At 29.4% G+C, this 14,288-nt stretch overlaps 1 protein-coding gene across 3 annotated transcripts in view; it reads right to left on the reverse strand.

Moving 5' to 3' along the window:
- Positions 1 to 14,288, reverse strand: part of LOC107441765 (sushi, von Willebrand factor type A, EGF and pentraxin domain-containing protein 1) — a 411,941-nt gene that overhangs the window by 229,757 nt on the left and 167,896 nt on the right. For all 3 annotated transcript variants that reach the window (XM_016055134.4, XM_071179755.1, XM_071179756.1), the window contains exon 2: positions 12,200 to 12,373. In XM_016055134.4, coding sequence (XP_015910620.3) covers positions 12,200 to 12,373 — 174 coding nt within the window. The remainder of the gene's footprint in view (positions 1 to 12,199; positions 12,374 to 14,288) is intronic.

Raw genomic sequence — 14,288 nt, forward strand, 5'->3', positions numbered from 1 at the left:
TGTGAAGCAAGAATAGAACATGACTCAATGCATAGGGTTGTATTCAATTGTGATACGCATTTTTGTTTCAAAGCAATATTTTTTTCAAAAAAGAAGTAATTTCGCAATTTCTTTTAAATCATTTTTTTTCCTTCCTCTACCATGTAAGCAACTAAAATAGTATACCCATATTTATTTCAATATATATTAGCTTTATTTCGAATATTATTTCGAACAAATGAGAAGAAATGTGCTTAAATATTAAAAAAAAAGTAGTAACAAAGATTATTAAAAATGCGTTATGGTCGAAAGTGAGATTGGCAGACAAAATTCTTTCATCCACTGCACTTTCAAACATTTAAGGTGTTTTTGAGGTTGTTATTCGAGGTTTAATTGAAGTTGACTTCAAAAACAACTTTAAAAAGTCAACATCCCAAGGTATACAATCAAGGTTTATGAAATTGTTTTTATTTACGCTTGAGGTTGTATTGAGGTTGATGGAAATATAACTTAGAGTAACCAACTTATAGAGGCTGTTTTTGAGATGTATATTTAGCTTTTTTTGAAAAACAAAGCAAATAAGTATAATTGGTGTGAATAATTTCATCCGATTACAACTAAATGTGTTGCTGAGCTATGTATGAGGTTGATTTCATGAGGTGTGAATGAGGTTGAAATTGAGATTTATTGATGGGGCTATTTTTGGTGCAAAGCACCACCCATTTTCTACATCAGATGTATTTTTTCACACCTGTCAACCTCAAAACAACCCAAAAAACACCTTATTTTGGAAGGGTAAACCCAAACCAATGAATACTGATTGCTTTTAAATATTTTAACTATTAGAAAAATACGATAATTTATAAAAAGCTTAAGATTATGTATATATTTATCACTTATATTTTCTCTGCCTCTCATATCTCTACTAAAGAGCAGACGGAGAGATCATAACCAGTCTTTGCAGATTAACAAAACCCTGGAAAATTTCAGCAAGTATTTTTTAATAAAATAAAATTTGTGTATTTCCTTTCATATACATTTATAAATCTTTAGTAATACAGAAAAGTGTTGTAACTTGGATCAGTGTAAATATATGAGCCAAGCAGTGGAAGAATTTTATATTCAGTGTACGTACGCAGCTCCTACCTCTGTCAACAGGTACAATTTGCTGTGTTGGTTACAATCTTAAGTCTCAAAACATGGGCTAGAAAACTGTTTTTAATTGCTACATAATTTTTTCAATTAACTTGATTTGAATTTAAAACGTTTCAGTACTTACATCTGGAGGACTAAGGTAGATACGTACTAAAATATCAATATTTTTACAATTAAATGCCACTTTTTAAGAGAATTAATTTATTTATTAATCCTCACAGGATAAAAAAAGTGCAGGCATGTTTTACCTAGGCCCAGTCTCCTCCATGGTTACTGGTTCGTGGCTAGTGCAGTAGGTCCAGTTAGCTCAAATATATTTCCCTGTAGACTATGCCAACTCACAATATGTAAAAATATTCATGTTCGTAGTAAAGCTATAAATTCTTGAATTATTCTCATAAAATATTCTTTCTTACATTCTGCACTACGTTTAAACATTACAACAGGTGATAATTTTTCTATAATTTCAAGAATATAATATGATATATGCTAGTCTACTATTCTTTAATCAAAAATGAGCTAAATTGACAGTTTATGACCAATTTTGTTTCATTTATTAATTGTTAATATTTGCTTTTCTATGTTATGTTACCATAAATGACGTAAGATTTTTAGAACCATTGTAATGTTTAGTAAAAAAATAATAAGTATCGCTTTAATAGTGCACCAAAAGTAATTTTAGAGACATTACAGCCCTTAATTGTTTATTTTATAACCGAAGTTGAACAGCTGCCCCAATTCTGAGTTTGCGACTATCAATGCTAAACTCCGTAGTCTTGCAATTTTGAATTCAATCCAGAAGACAAAGGAATTCCATGATTAAGCATAGGGACAAATTAGCCTTCATGGAACACTTTTTGAAGGAAATAACCCGCTTTTGCGTTACTTAGAGTAGAAAAACATGAAAACCTACCACTACTCATAGGCTCACTAACGTCAGCCTATGATCAGTCTACCACTAACGATATTTTACGTAAGCACTGTGTTCTGTGCGAGCTCGGAGCAGAACTTCTATCAACTAGCCACCACTGGGATTTAAACGTCATTGAGAGGCGAAACCACCCCCTGAGCCACAGTAGTTCAGAGAAATTAATAGTTATTTTCGAGAATTGTAATTATGATTGAGATAAATTTTTACTATCACGAATTTTTATTGTCAAATCCAAAATTTAAGGCCTTATAAGGAAATAAATTCAATGTAATAGTCAATTCAACGGAAAAATTTAAAGCATGGCTGAAAGGCTTCCTAAATAGTATCGTATTGATTTGTTAGCAAAAATTATTATAAAATAGTAATATTGAAAGTAATTATTTACCTGAATTACATGATGTTTATTTGGATCTATTAATCAATACTGATTTCTTTTTCTTACCGGAGAGGCACCGGGTAAGGATGTTAGTTAAAGATTAAAACAAATTTTTTTTTTCTACTCATTAAGTTGCATTATAAATTGAAGAAAATAGAGATTATAAATCTGCGATAAATAATACAATCATCTTAACTTACCTTAATGTTAGTAAGAGCAATGTTAGCACAGCAATTATAATAAAGTTTTATTAATATATATAAGGTAAACTAACCAGTGTAGGAACACTTAAGCTTCGCTTGCCTTTCAAAAAATCCTATTAATTTCAAAATTCGTAATTTTAGTTAAATGACAGTGTCAACATATTTGTTACTAATTGCAAATTATGTAAAAAAATTGTAGAGAACTTACATAATATTGTTTTAAAGTTTTGGAGGTTCAAATAACAAGTAGTAAGAAGACCAAGTGAAGGAACAGCTCTTACCAGTGAATGAACACCCAGTAAAGGAACACTTAATTTTGGTTATTTTTTAATGCTCTTTATGAATTTATAAGCCATACAAATATTTAAAAACAAGCCTATTCTTGAAATTATAACATATAAATACTTGGAAAATGTTAACTTTTTTTTGTAATCATGAATTGAAAATTAAAGTGTCAACATATTAACACATACTGTTCATTCACTGGGAAATCTATGCCCAGTAAAGGAACATGCCTGTTCCCTCACTGGTTAGAAGTTGTTTTTCGTATTTTTAACATACTTTTGATGCGGAACATCACTAAAGGTACAAGAAAATTAAAGTTTATCTTTTATTTTCATTAACTTAGAAAAAAACCCAGTAAAGGAACACTTGTTCCTTCACTGGTTTTTCATCGTTTGGTGATCCAGTGAATAAACACCCCCTTATCTCAGTACTTTATTATGCTATGAGGCTTAAAAAAAATAAAACGTAACTTCAATAACTATATTTTGAATTCTCCTTTTCCCAGTGAGAAAAATAAAACTATTGCCTGCAATTAATTCCACTTTAAACATATAAATACAAACACTCACCTTATAATTTTTTCAAGGAAGCAAGATGTTGCAGAGATAATAACAAATTCAAAAATTTTTCCAGAGAAGTCTATTTGACCAGGTAATCCAAAACATTTCCAGATGACTTCCTATTGTTTGGCAGTAAGCTATTGTTACCAATCAATCTAAAGAAAAACTTTCAAATTCTGATTTTTAATCAATATATATGAAATGTTCCTTCACTGGTTGGTTTACCCTATATATATATTGCAAAAAGTAATTTTCGAGAAAACATAAATCAAAGATTTTTATAAGTGGTAACGCATTAGGAAATAAATATTTCTTTTACAAATAGTAAATTACGAGTTATCAAAACGATAGAGTGCTATTCTAACTGAAACTCTAGACTGGTGCAGCTTTTAGATAAAGAAGAAATATTTTATATATAAAGTTAAAATGGTGATTACAGTTACAGTTTACTCACAACTTTTAAAATATTCAAGGAAAAGAAGAAAATTCAATTTTGAAAGTGTATTATCCAGTTTCTTAAAAGAGCATGCTGGGTAGGGAGGAAGGAAGTTGCCATTAAGAGGTTCTTTTGAAACTTTTTGGGGCTTTCAGGTTTAACAGAGGTATGAAAGAAGAAACCTTTCGATGCTTTTTTAGTGTTGCCAAAATGCTTTCTAAATAATATATTTTTAACATCTCAATTTTTATTTCTTGTTTGTCGTTGCTCGAAATACCCGGAAGTATGAAATTGAAGCGTTCGAATGATTTCGAATTTTTTCCATGGCGTTGTAACATAATATGTTATAAACGCTAAGTAATTGAGATTCTCAAATAGCACTCCAAAAAATGTTGTGAAAAAAACTGTAAAAGGAAAATATTCTTTTACAGTAGTTTTTTTTTAATACAAAAAAGGGGATCAATAATCTTTAGTTTTTAAGTTTCAGTTGCTCATCTCTTAAAGAATATTTTCAGATGTTAACGAAATTATTTTAACTACAAATTAGTTAGCCCGGCAGTAAGTTATTAAACTTTGTTTAGAAGAAGTTTCAATTTAACTATTAAGAAAATGAACGTATTAACAGAAGTTAGATACTTGTAACTCAATATGAAGTAAAATGATTATTCCTAACAGATTTAATGCAGCACCCATAAGAGACGTCAAACGTGTGTGTTGAACTTGATTGGCTTTTGAACCGGGAAATGCCATGATTTATCTAAGACGACGTTAGTGCAGGTATTAAATTATCCAATCCAAACTGATCCAAATCGACATCCAAAGAGGTTTTTTTAGAATGCTGATTACTTAATTATGTTCAGAGAAAAAAAGTATTCAGAAGATATATATTCACTTTCACTTACACAAACACACATCTTTTCAATAAATAAAATTAATTTGACAACAGAATTGGACAACATAAAATATAGATAATAAACTCTTCAGATTATGAGCCATGGCTTAAACAAACATTAATTGAATGAAAATACTCATAACGCTAAAATACGAAACTATTTTTAATTTGATGTGATATATTGATGTGAATAACAATAAAGCTGAAAATTAACTACAGTTAAAGGGAATTTACTAAAGCAAGGATAACTTTTTGAATTACTGAGCTGATTGTAGGATAAATGTTTTGGAGTGCTTTTCATACTATGGCGCAGAGCATCTCGCCACATTTGAAAGAATGATAAACAAGGATCAGCAAAAAGAAATAATTATAGAAAGGAGGTTAGAGCTGTAAAAGAGACTTTCATCTGAATTTGAATTTTTCAAATATAATTTTTTGGCACATAGCTGTAATTCAAAATCTTAGCTCGTGAGCAAAATGACTGCTTTAAAAGACTTAAGAAACTTTTCGAATTATCTTATAGAGAAACTCAGGGATATCTGCAAGCAAAGATGCGAATAAACGTTTCATTTGCTTATGATTAAAGTAAAAATTGTAGAAAACTGTAAACAATTGTTGGAATCCATGAATCCAAGCAATGAACGGGTGTAACTGGTTTTGGAGCAGAGCAGAGGGCATGATGAATATTCGGTAGATTCAAAATGTATTATTATTGCCAATAATTTTATGCTTTCCAAAATATGCATTTGATTTAATTAATAAGCACGGCTCTATATATACATTGGATCTAACGTTTTTCTTTTACTATCGATAAGGTAAGAGCCTTGGTGGCTCAGGAGATAAAGCATTCGCTGCCCAATGAAATGAACCAGGTTCGAATCCCAAAAGTAACTGGTTAATACGAATTATGTTCCTGGAACGTACCGATCACATTGCTGAGGTAAAATATCCTCAGCGATAGACGGATCATCATTGTCGTCGGGCTAACTATGGGAAGTTTTCGTGGTTTTCCTCTCCATATAACGCAAACGCTGTTTAGTTCCATCTGAAAGTCCTCCACAAAGGTTATTTCGTCCTGATGCTAGATGCAAGAGTTCCCTTGTCATCTAGATTGGGTTTAAAATTACAAGCCTACGGAGTTGGATATTGAAAGTTGTAAGCTCAGAAGTGGTTCGGCTATTCGACGCTGGTTATAAAATAAAATATAGATAAGGTAACCAAAATGTGGTATTATAAGAGAAAACTAAGGAAAAAAATCCATAAATAAGATAAAAGATTATTAAAATTTCTTGTGATTCAGTGAGAAAAAAAGTACGGTCAAAAGCAATGAAGCACGGAAGCGCATTGAACTTTTTGATAAAACTTGACTTTTTAATAAAATTAACAATAAAACATTATTTCTATTACCATGTGTTTGGTAGTAAATGCGGTGAAATGTGGCAATTTTAACAGCAATAGTATAGTTGGAGATAGCACAAAAATTCTCCGTTTGATAATTTCTAATTTATTTAACAAACATTTGTTAACTCGGTTTCTCATCGGCTAATTGTTTTTTTCTAAGTAAACTATGAGTTAACATCTAACGACTTTTAAAACTATAAAAAAATGTGCATTTGTGAGTATACAAATGCCTGAACAAGGCCAGAACTAAACCAGTGGTTTAACTGTTTCGCATCAGAGCTGACCCAACATTATAATTGAAGGGTAGAGGGAGAGGGCTCGAAGCCCACCGTAACCCTGGATGCATCTGTTTACTTATATCAAATCATACTTTGTACTGAGCACTGAAGCTTGTATAGGTATGTGTAACAATAAATAAATACTTGGAATAGTAATGTTTTTTTTTCTCCTAATTATTTTGGCAGCAGTTTTGTCTTTCTACTACAGCGAGTGGAAAGTAGGCAGGAAGAAGCCGCTTTGAATCAAAGCGTTACCAAGGATATAGTAAATAAATTAATTTAGTTTAGATGCATAATACTAGCTCTTGTGCTTAATGCAAAGTTGAACTAATTATCAAGTGTTAATTTTTTATTCCATTGTACTTGCTGTACATTTTTCTACCCATATTCTTAATTTAAAGTTTCTAATTCATGTTGTTTTTGCACTGCAAAACAAAATGTACAGCACACTTAAAATAGTGGTGATGGTGCCTACCATTTAAGGTGACGCCTATCATTCGCGCCATCTAAAGAGTTTGTAGTCTAAATTTTGTTATTATACAACACTTTAGACAGCCCATTGACTTTGGGAAGCTTAATTTAAAATCTCTGTACTTCGCAAACAATGAAACAAATAAATAAAAAATAAAATTTAATTTTTAAAACGTTGCCAAATTCTCAATTTCAATGAAGGTGTCATATCCTACTAGAAATATTGGTTTGTTATACAGAACGTCAAATAGAATAAGGAAACAATTTTAAAGCATCAGATATAAAATCTCCTACCCGTATTTAGCATAAAAGTTTCATTTTGTAAAGCAATTTAAAAACCAGAGCTAACTACACATACCACGGTGTTGATGTGCCGATTGATCAGAGATTTCTCGTTCTGGAAAACGTGTCTTAATGGTGGCAATTTATTCTTTCGAGAGCTACCTGAGCTTTTATAGGATACAGAATCCCTTCCTTTTTAACATCGAAAATCGAAATGAAAGAAAATTGTTGGAATTTGAGAACTCTCAGCCGCTGGGAAAATCAATTTATTTTACATGGTTAAGGTATTTTAACATTTTTTGTGAAATGTTTGATTTCTACGAAAGATATTTTTTCAAGATAAATCCTGTATTTGTAATACGTTTATATATCATGAGGACAGATATCTACAACAGTTTTCTGCCCTTGATTTTATTATGAAAAATTCTTATAGGATTATGCTCACTTATAAATATTTGGTCCTTGTGGGTTTACCGAAAAAAAAACTTATGTGTTTTAAAAAACAATGATAAATACATTTCTGTATTTATTATTGTTTTTTTTTAACTTAAATATTAAGATAAATGAATTTATGAATTCAATATACTATGTATGGTATTAAGTATTAAGCTTAATATGAGGTTTTCAATGTGCAAATGAGTAAGTAAAATAAAGAAATGTCAGAAAACATGTATGAATTTAATAATTGTAGGTAGTTTCGGCTGTAAACTATGAATTTTAAAATTATTTTCTAAAATGTCTGTTAAATAAATTTTTAAGTTAAATATACAACATTTAAATATAAAAAAATACAATTAAATCTAACATTAATCTAATGATATTGCATCCTTAAAATCTAATAGTATTACATTTTAATCTAATAATTCCTTTTGAATATAATAATATTGCATTTAAATCAAATAGTGATACATTTAAATCTAATAACATTAGATTAAAATATAATAATATTACATTTAAAACTAATATTATATTTAAATCTAATATTGCATTTGATTCTAATAATATTGAATCAAAATTTGATGATATTTTATTTAAATAGTGCTTAATAGTTGTTTCAACAAGAACCCATCAGTAAGTTTCAGTGAAATATATTTTTAAAAAATAAAAAAAATAGTTAGGTTTTATTAAGGAAACTTACAGCAATTTTGATATAGTTGATACAATATCAACAGTAAGCTGCGATACTTCATAATTATTTTGCATTTATATTGGTTTATTTTTGTACCTAGTGAAAATGATATGCAGTTTGCTCTAACATGTCGACTTTAAATACATGGTAATTATCGTTAAAGCGAGTCTTCTAAAAACAGTAAAGAAAACCACTTGTTTGTTAGAATAACTTGAAGTTAGAGCTAAAATTCCCGACAGAAGAAAAAAAGGCATAGTAAAAAAATGTTAAAAATGTTACTGATAGACGATAATTAACTTAATACTACAAGCAAGATAAAAAGTTGAATAAATGACAAAGCCGCAAAGATGAATTTTCGTTTTTCCCCGGAAAAAATTCTGGCAAGACTACCGTGCTGTATGGTTACGACATTTCTGATGATTTCTGATGATTTCTGAATAAAAATCATAATTTTGATTCATAAAACCAAAATTTATGGTACTTAAACCAATTAATTTGGTAATTCTTCCGTTCATATGATAACGGTTTATTGGAAAGGTTTTCAACATTATAGTTCTTATAACCAAATACAAAACTGAAAAGTAAATTTAATCGAATAAATGTTTCTTATACCATGCTAAGGTATCATGATAAAAGTACCAAATTTTACGACAGCTACCAAGTTTCATCCTATATTGAAAAAGCATGTTTTTTTGTTATTTTCACCAAAATTTTTATTACTGCACTTCGATAAAAATTACGGAGTTTTTTGGTGCCTCCAGAGAGCCAGAAAAGCGGTGAATTTTACATATTCTGATAAATATGATCATACTTTTTCTCTAAGCGTAGAAGCGTTATAATTTTCCAACAAATTGAACACCAAGATTCATGTAATCATAATTTTATAATTATCTCACAACTATTGTTCTCCAATTACTATTTTATTATTTTTATCTCTTAACTATTATCTCAAACCTTTTATTTTCACAGGAAATAGTCATCTTATTTTATCTAAATTCTGGCTGAGGGATCAGTTGAATAATCTTTGATCAGTTGTCCAAATTCAAACTTAACTAACTTAAAGGTCATAAAGCAGGCATTGTACGACGAATCCATAATGTAAATCCTTGCTGTTGGGTCTGCTAAGTAGTGTTTTGTTCAGTGGCTCAATCGCAAACTTGAAAACGAGTTCATTATATCTATATTATATACTCCCATTAGTTTTAGAGCATGGTGTCTCTCAATTTTATATTTGTGTCAGAAAAGACACATATACAGCATTTATTAATAAAGTCTCAAAACTATTCTACTTTTATTGTCGATATTTTTGTGTCTGATTTTGATGTAATGACATTAAAAAATGATTGCATTGTTCTTTCATTACTTTTGTTAAAATTCAAATGTCACTGGAGCTGTAGCCATATAATTAACTAGTACAGCCCCCTTTATCGTAAAATTAGAACTATTGTTTTGATATGACATCACTTTCCTTTTCTTTCCATTTGAACAAAATTCAAGTACTTTGGATTTTGTTTTCACAGCCACGAATTACAGGCAACCCAGTTTTTAATTATAACCACTCTGTATGCTACTTAATAAAAATGAAAGAATAATTTAACTTTATATGCATCATATTTTATATCTTCATAAACTTTGTTATGTTTTGAATTCTTTTTAACAACAAATACCCAAGGCTTGCTGGAGGCTGCTTATTTTTAGCTCTCGGGCGAATAATTCAGCATTTCTAACAAAAAATAAACTAGAAAGATTTAAGTTGGATTTGAAAATAATTTAAAAGATACACGAAACTAGTGAAGGATAAGAAACAGAAAAAAGAAATACGTAAAGAAATGAATTTTCCGGTAAAGTTCTTTTTTTAGACTACATTCATTAGGATTAAAGTGAAGCTGAAATGAAAAGAAAAAACATCAGCGTACGAAACTCAAAACTATAATAATCTTAGAGATCTCACGGTATAACACTAAATTCGAAATATAATACTTTTCTAAATATTCAAGTACATATCCAGAAGAAAGTAACATTTTTATTAGATAATTTAAAAACAAATTATTCTTAAAATCGAAATAATAATTTAGTTTTATCTTAATGCGCATAGCTACATCAAATTTAATGTTTCATCTTTAGAGAATGTTTGTGTCTTAAAAAATGCAGTTTTATTTATGCATTAAGTAAAATGTAGAATATTTTATTGCCTTTTAATATGTGGTAAGATACATGTTTATGTTTTAATGATAAAATTATATATCTAGTAAGTTTTTTAAAAAAGCGTTAGTTGTCTAAAAATTTTAATTTTAAAAGTCAAATTAATTGAAATGGCTGCATTATCGAACTATTTAAATAAAATGATATAAATGAGAAGAGCATTTGTGGAGGCGAAAAAAAACTAGCTTAGATTCCAATGCTGGTCACTGAAAAAAATTCCTTTCAATAACAGCTTCAACACTTTTATCTGCAAGTGCTTATTTTAAATTATGGAAATACTTTAATAAACACTATTCCGTTTTTGGTAGAATATTGATCTCTTAAAATTTAAATAGAGTGGCAATGCTGCCCTGTAAGAAAATTGGGATCAAATCTCGTTATAAAGTACCGGAACTTTGGGTGATCCATCAAATCAAATTTACCGTTAAATATTATACCGTAACTTTTACAGTATTTATTTAATTAGAGGGATTAAATGATTTTACTGTAATTATTACTACAAAAATTACGGCATATCAGATTTTTTGTTCCGTAGCATGCTCTATTAAAAATACCGGCACCCTGAGTGCCGGTACTTTTTACCGTAATTTGTTCTGGAATTTTTTACATAGTGGTTTTCTGTTAACCACATTGTTTTCGCGTTGTTATCTTGATTACTTTAGTATAGTTACAGTTATTACAGTATTGCAGTTACTTTGTTAAAGTTTTCGAAAACCATTGTTTTTAAATATCATTAAAAGACTAAGTTTCTATTCAAAAGGGAAAACATCAAGTAGAATTTAATGCTATCTTGATGGTGATGTAAGCAAGATCTTTTGTTCAACATCTTTGCAGTTATAAGTTAATAGGATATAATCATAGAGTAAAAAATTCAGTTGTTTAAAAGCTTATAAAAATTCTTTTTAGTGGAAGATCAAAAAAGTAGGCTCAACCTTTAAATCTACAGTCATTACCATCCCAAGAACAGATTCATGATTTGACTGTTTATCAGAAGGAAAAAAAATCAGGATAAATTAATGAAGCCATTTTAAATTGCTTGTAGATGATATAGCTAACAGTCATAACTTTATGGCTAGTTTTGGCATCAAACGGTGAAATTACTATGACAATAAATTTGCAATTTCAGAAAGATTAATGGCCTTCTAAAATAAAATGGATGATGATAAATAGAAAGATGACAATTTTTGAAGGGTTGTTTTATTAGAATTTTCATCGAACTGAGTTATCAGGAGAAATAAGTTAACGGTTACAAAACAGCTGAGAAAATGATAAGATAATTTAACATAATGTTAAGAATTAAATAAATTTAACTGTCTAAGAAATATGCATTGCCCATAATAAAATGATAATACTTTTTTTTACTTCTAAACAAATATTTCGAGAAATTTTCTTTAAGTAATTTTTGTTTAAATTTTGGGGCTTCATAATTTCTCGTTGTTAATTTCTTTAAAAATGGATAAGTCCTTCAAACAGAAAATCGAATTCATTTACTTATAAAACGCAAATTGAATTTAAAAACATCAAAAATTGTTCCTCTAAAAAATTCACACCACAAAAAATTTGTTTAAGGTAGAGTTAGAGAGGCTTAAGAATATTAATTTTTATTCAATCAAACATACCTGGTCTAACGCAGCTCCATCCACACATTCCATCACAAAGGCAACGTTTTTTTGCACTGATACAGTCAGCGTCATTTTTACACTTCCGTAAGCAGTCTCGACCCTTTGCCTCTGCTTCTTCTTTGTGCCTAGGACAGTAGTCCGGACCGTCATCAACGTCAAAGTCCTCCACATCTATTAAAAAAAAGAGAGAATAGGAAAATAAAATTTCCGAGTTCAAACTGCAAAAGATTATGATAATGAGCAATAAGAGAAATATATTTAGAATTAAAGCGTTGACTATTTGTAATAAAAAAAACAAAGCAAAGACAATTAATTTATTTTAACACCTACAAAAGATTTTGCCTATGAACACCAACAAAAAGAAATGTTTACAATTTAGAAATTGAAATACTTCAGATATTAATACATTGTGTCTCTCTCTGGGAATAAAATTCTGGTAAAATTAAGGGACTACATGTTAATAACATTTCTTGAAAGGAAGAAAAACAGAATACTGGTTAATAAAAGCAAAATTTACGATGTTGAAATCATTCACTTGATAATTTTTAGTTTCATATGGTTTACAGAAAATTCCGTTTCTCAAAATTATAGTTCTTATTACTACATATTTAATAAAAAATACAAAACTGAAAAGTAAATTTTACCCAATAAATCGTTTTTATGCTATTTTCTAAAGTATCATGATGAAATGATCAAGTTTTACCACATTTACTAAATTTCAAATTTACCACCTTTACTGCCAAACAGCATGCTAATGAAAACCGTATTTTACTTTTAATTTTACCAATACCATTACTAAAGTGCTTCTTTAAAAGTAGTCGAGCTTGTTGATGCTTCCATAAAGCCAGGAGTACAAAAAAGTATGCAATATTCTGGTAGTTTTGACCAAAAGTTTTTTTTTCTCACTCAGTGCAAGAGCGCAAGGATAATCTATAGCACTATTTATTGGCCCTTTCCTATGGACTCTTTAGCATACCTACATTATAAGCGTAACTTAATTCATGTTAAAATAAACTTCCAGTGCAAGAAATTACTTATTTTGTACTTTTCTTCAAAATATTCAATGTTTACTAAATTATGAATTGCAGTGAAATGTTAATAGTGTTTAATTTGTCACTAACAAATTTTTAAAATTGTGTTAAATCCGTGTCATGAAGTTACATTAATAATGGTTGCATACATTGGTCTAACTTGTAATAACCGACTGTTTTCTGCCTTCATTGGGTCAACCTGAATTGAACCGGGTGAACTGTTGAACCGTGGAGATAATATCAAGGCTAATTTTTAGCAAACATTTCCAGTTGTACTATAAAATACCATTGTATCAGATTTGTTGCAAATAATTACTAAATTTAAGTACCAGCTCTGAGCAAAGAATTATGATCAAAAGTATCAGAATATGGTGAAACTTACATTGTTTCTGGCTCTATGGGGATATCAAAACCATGGATAATTTTTATCGAAGGGCTTTGGTAATGATTTAGGTAAACTTAACTAGAAAACACGGTTTTACAATAGGTGACAAAAAGTTTCTGAAATTTGGAAAACTTTATTCATTTTATCATGTGACCTTAAAGCTTGACATAAAAACCATTTCATTGGTTAAATTTACCTTTTAATTTTGTACTTTTTACTAATTTACTTTAATTTTTGTTACCAGAATTATGGATTTTTTTATTTAGAAAAGTCATTGCACTGTTAGAAATTTCTCGGAAAAAATTGTTAAATAACAATTTATTGAATTGTTATTTTACCATATTTTATCAAAACAGTCAAATAACCGTAAATAAAATGGTAATCAAACAATTAAGTTTGAGAAAAACTGTTTATTAACTGGTTTCGCACAATACAGTTAAACAACCAGAATTTTATCGTACCAACTAGAACCACCTGATGAAGCTATTTAGTTCTTTGCAACTGGCAGCATATCATAGCCGAGCGTGCTTATCTGTCAATCTCATGACCGGTAGAACTGGAGTTCAAGTCCTAGTGTTGACACTACAATATTCCCTTCAACACATGAAGTATTTTCAGTGTCCGGCACTCTCCGATGCCCATTGCCTTTCGAAAAGAAGAGCTCGTATGT

The sequence above is a fragment of the Parasteatoda tepidariorum genome, chromosome 4 (genome assembly GCF_043381705.1).
Source record: "Parasteatoda tepidariorum isolate YZ-2023 chromosome 4, CAS_Ptep_4.0, whole genome shotgun sequence".
NCBI classification, from domain to species: Eukaryota; Metazoa; Arthropoda; class Arachnida; order Araneae; family Theridiidae; genus Parasteatoda; species Parasteatoda tepidariorum.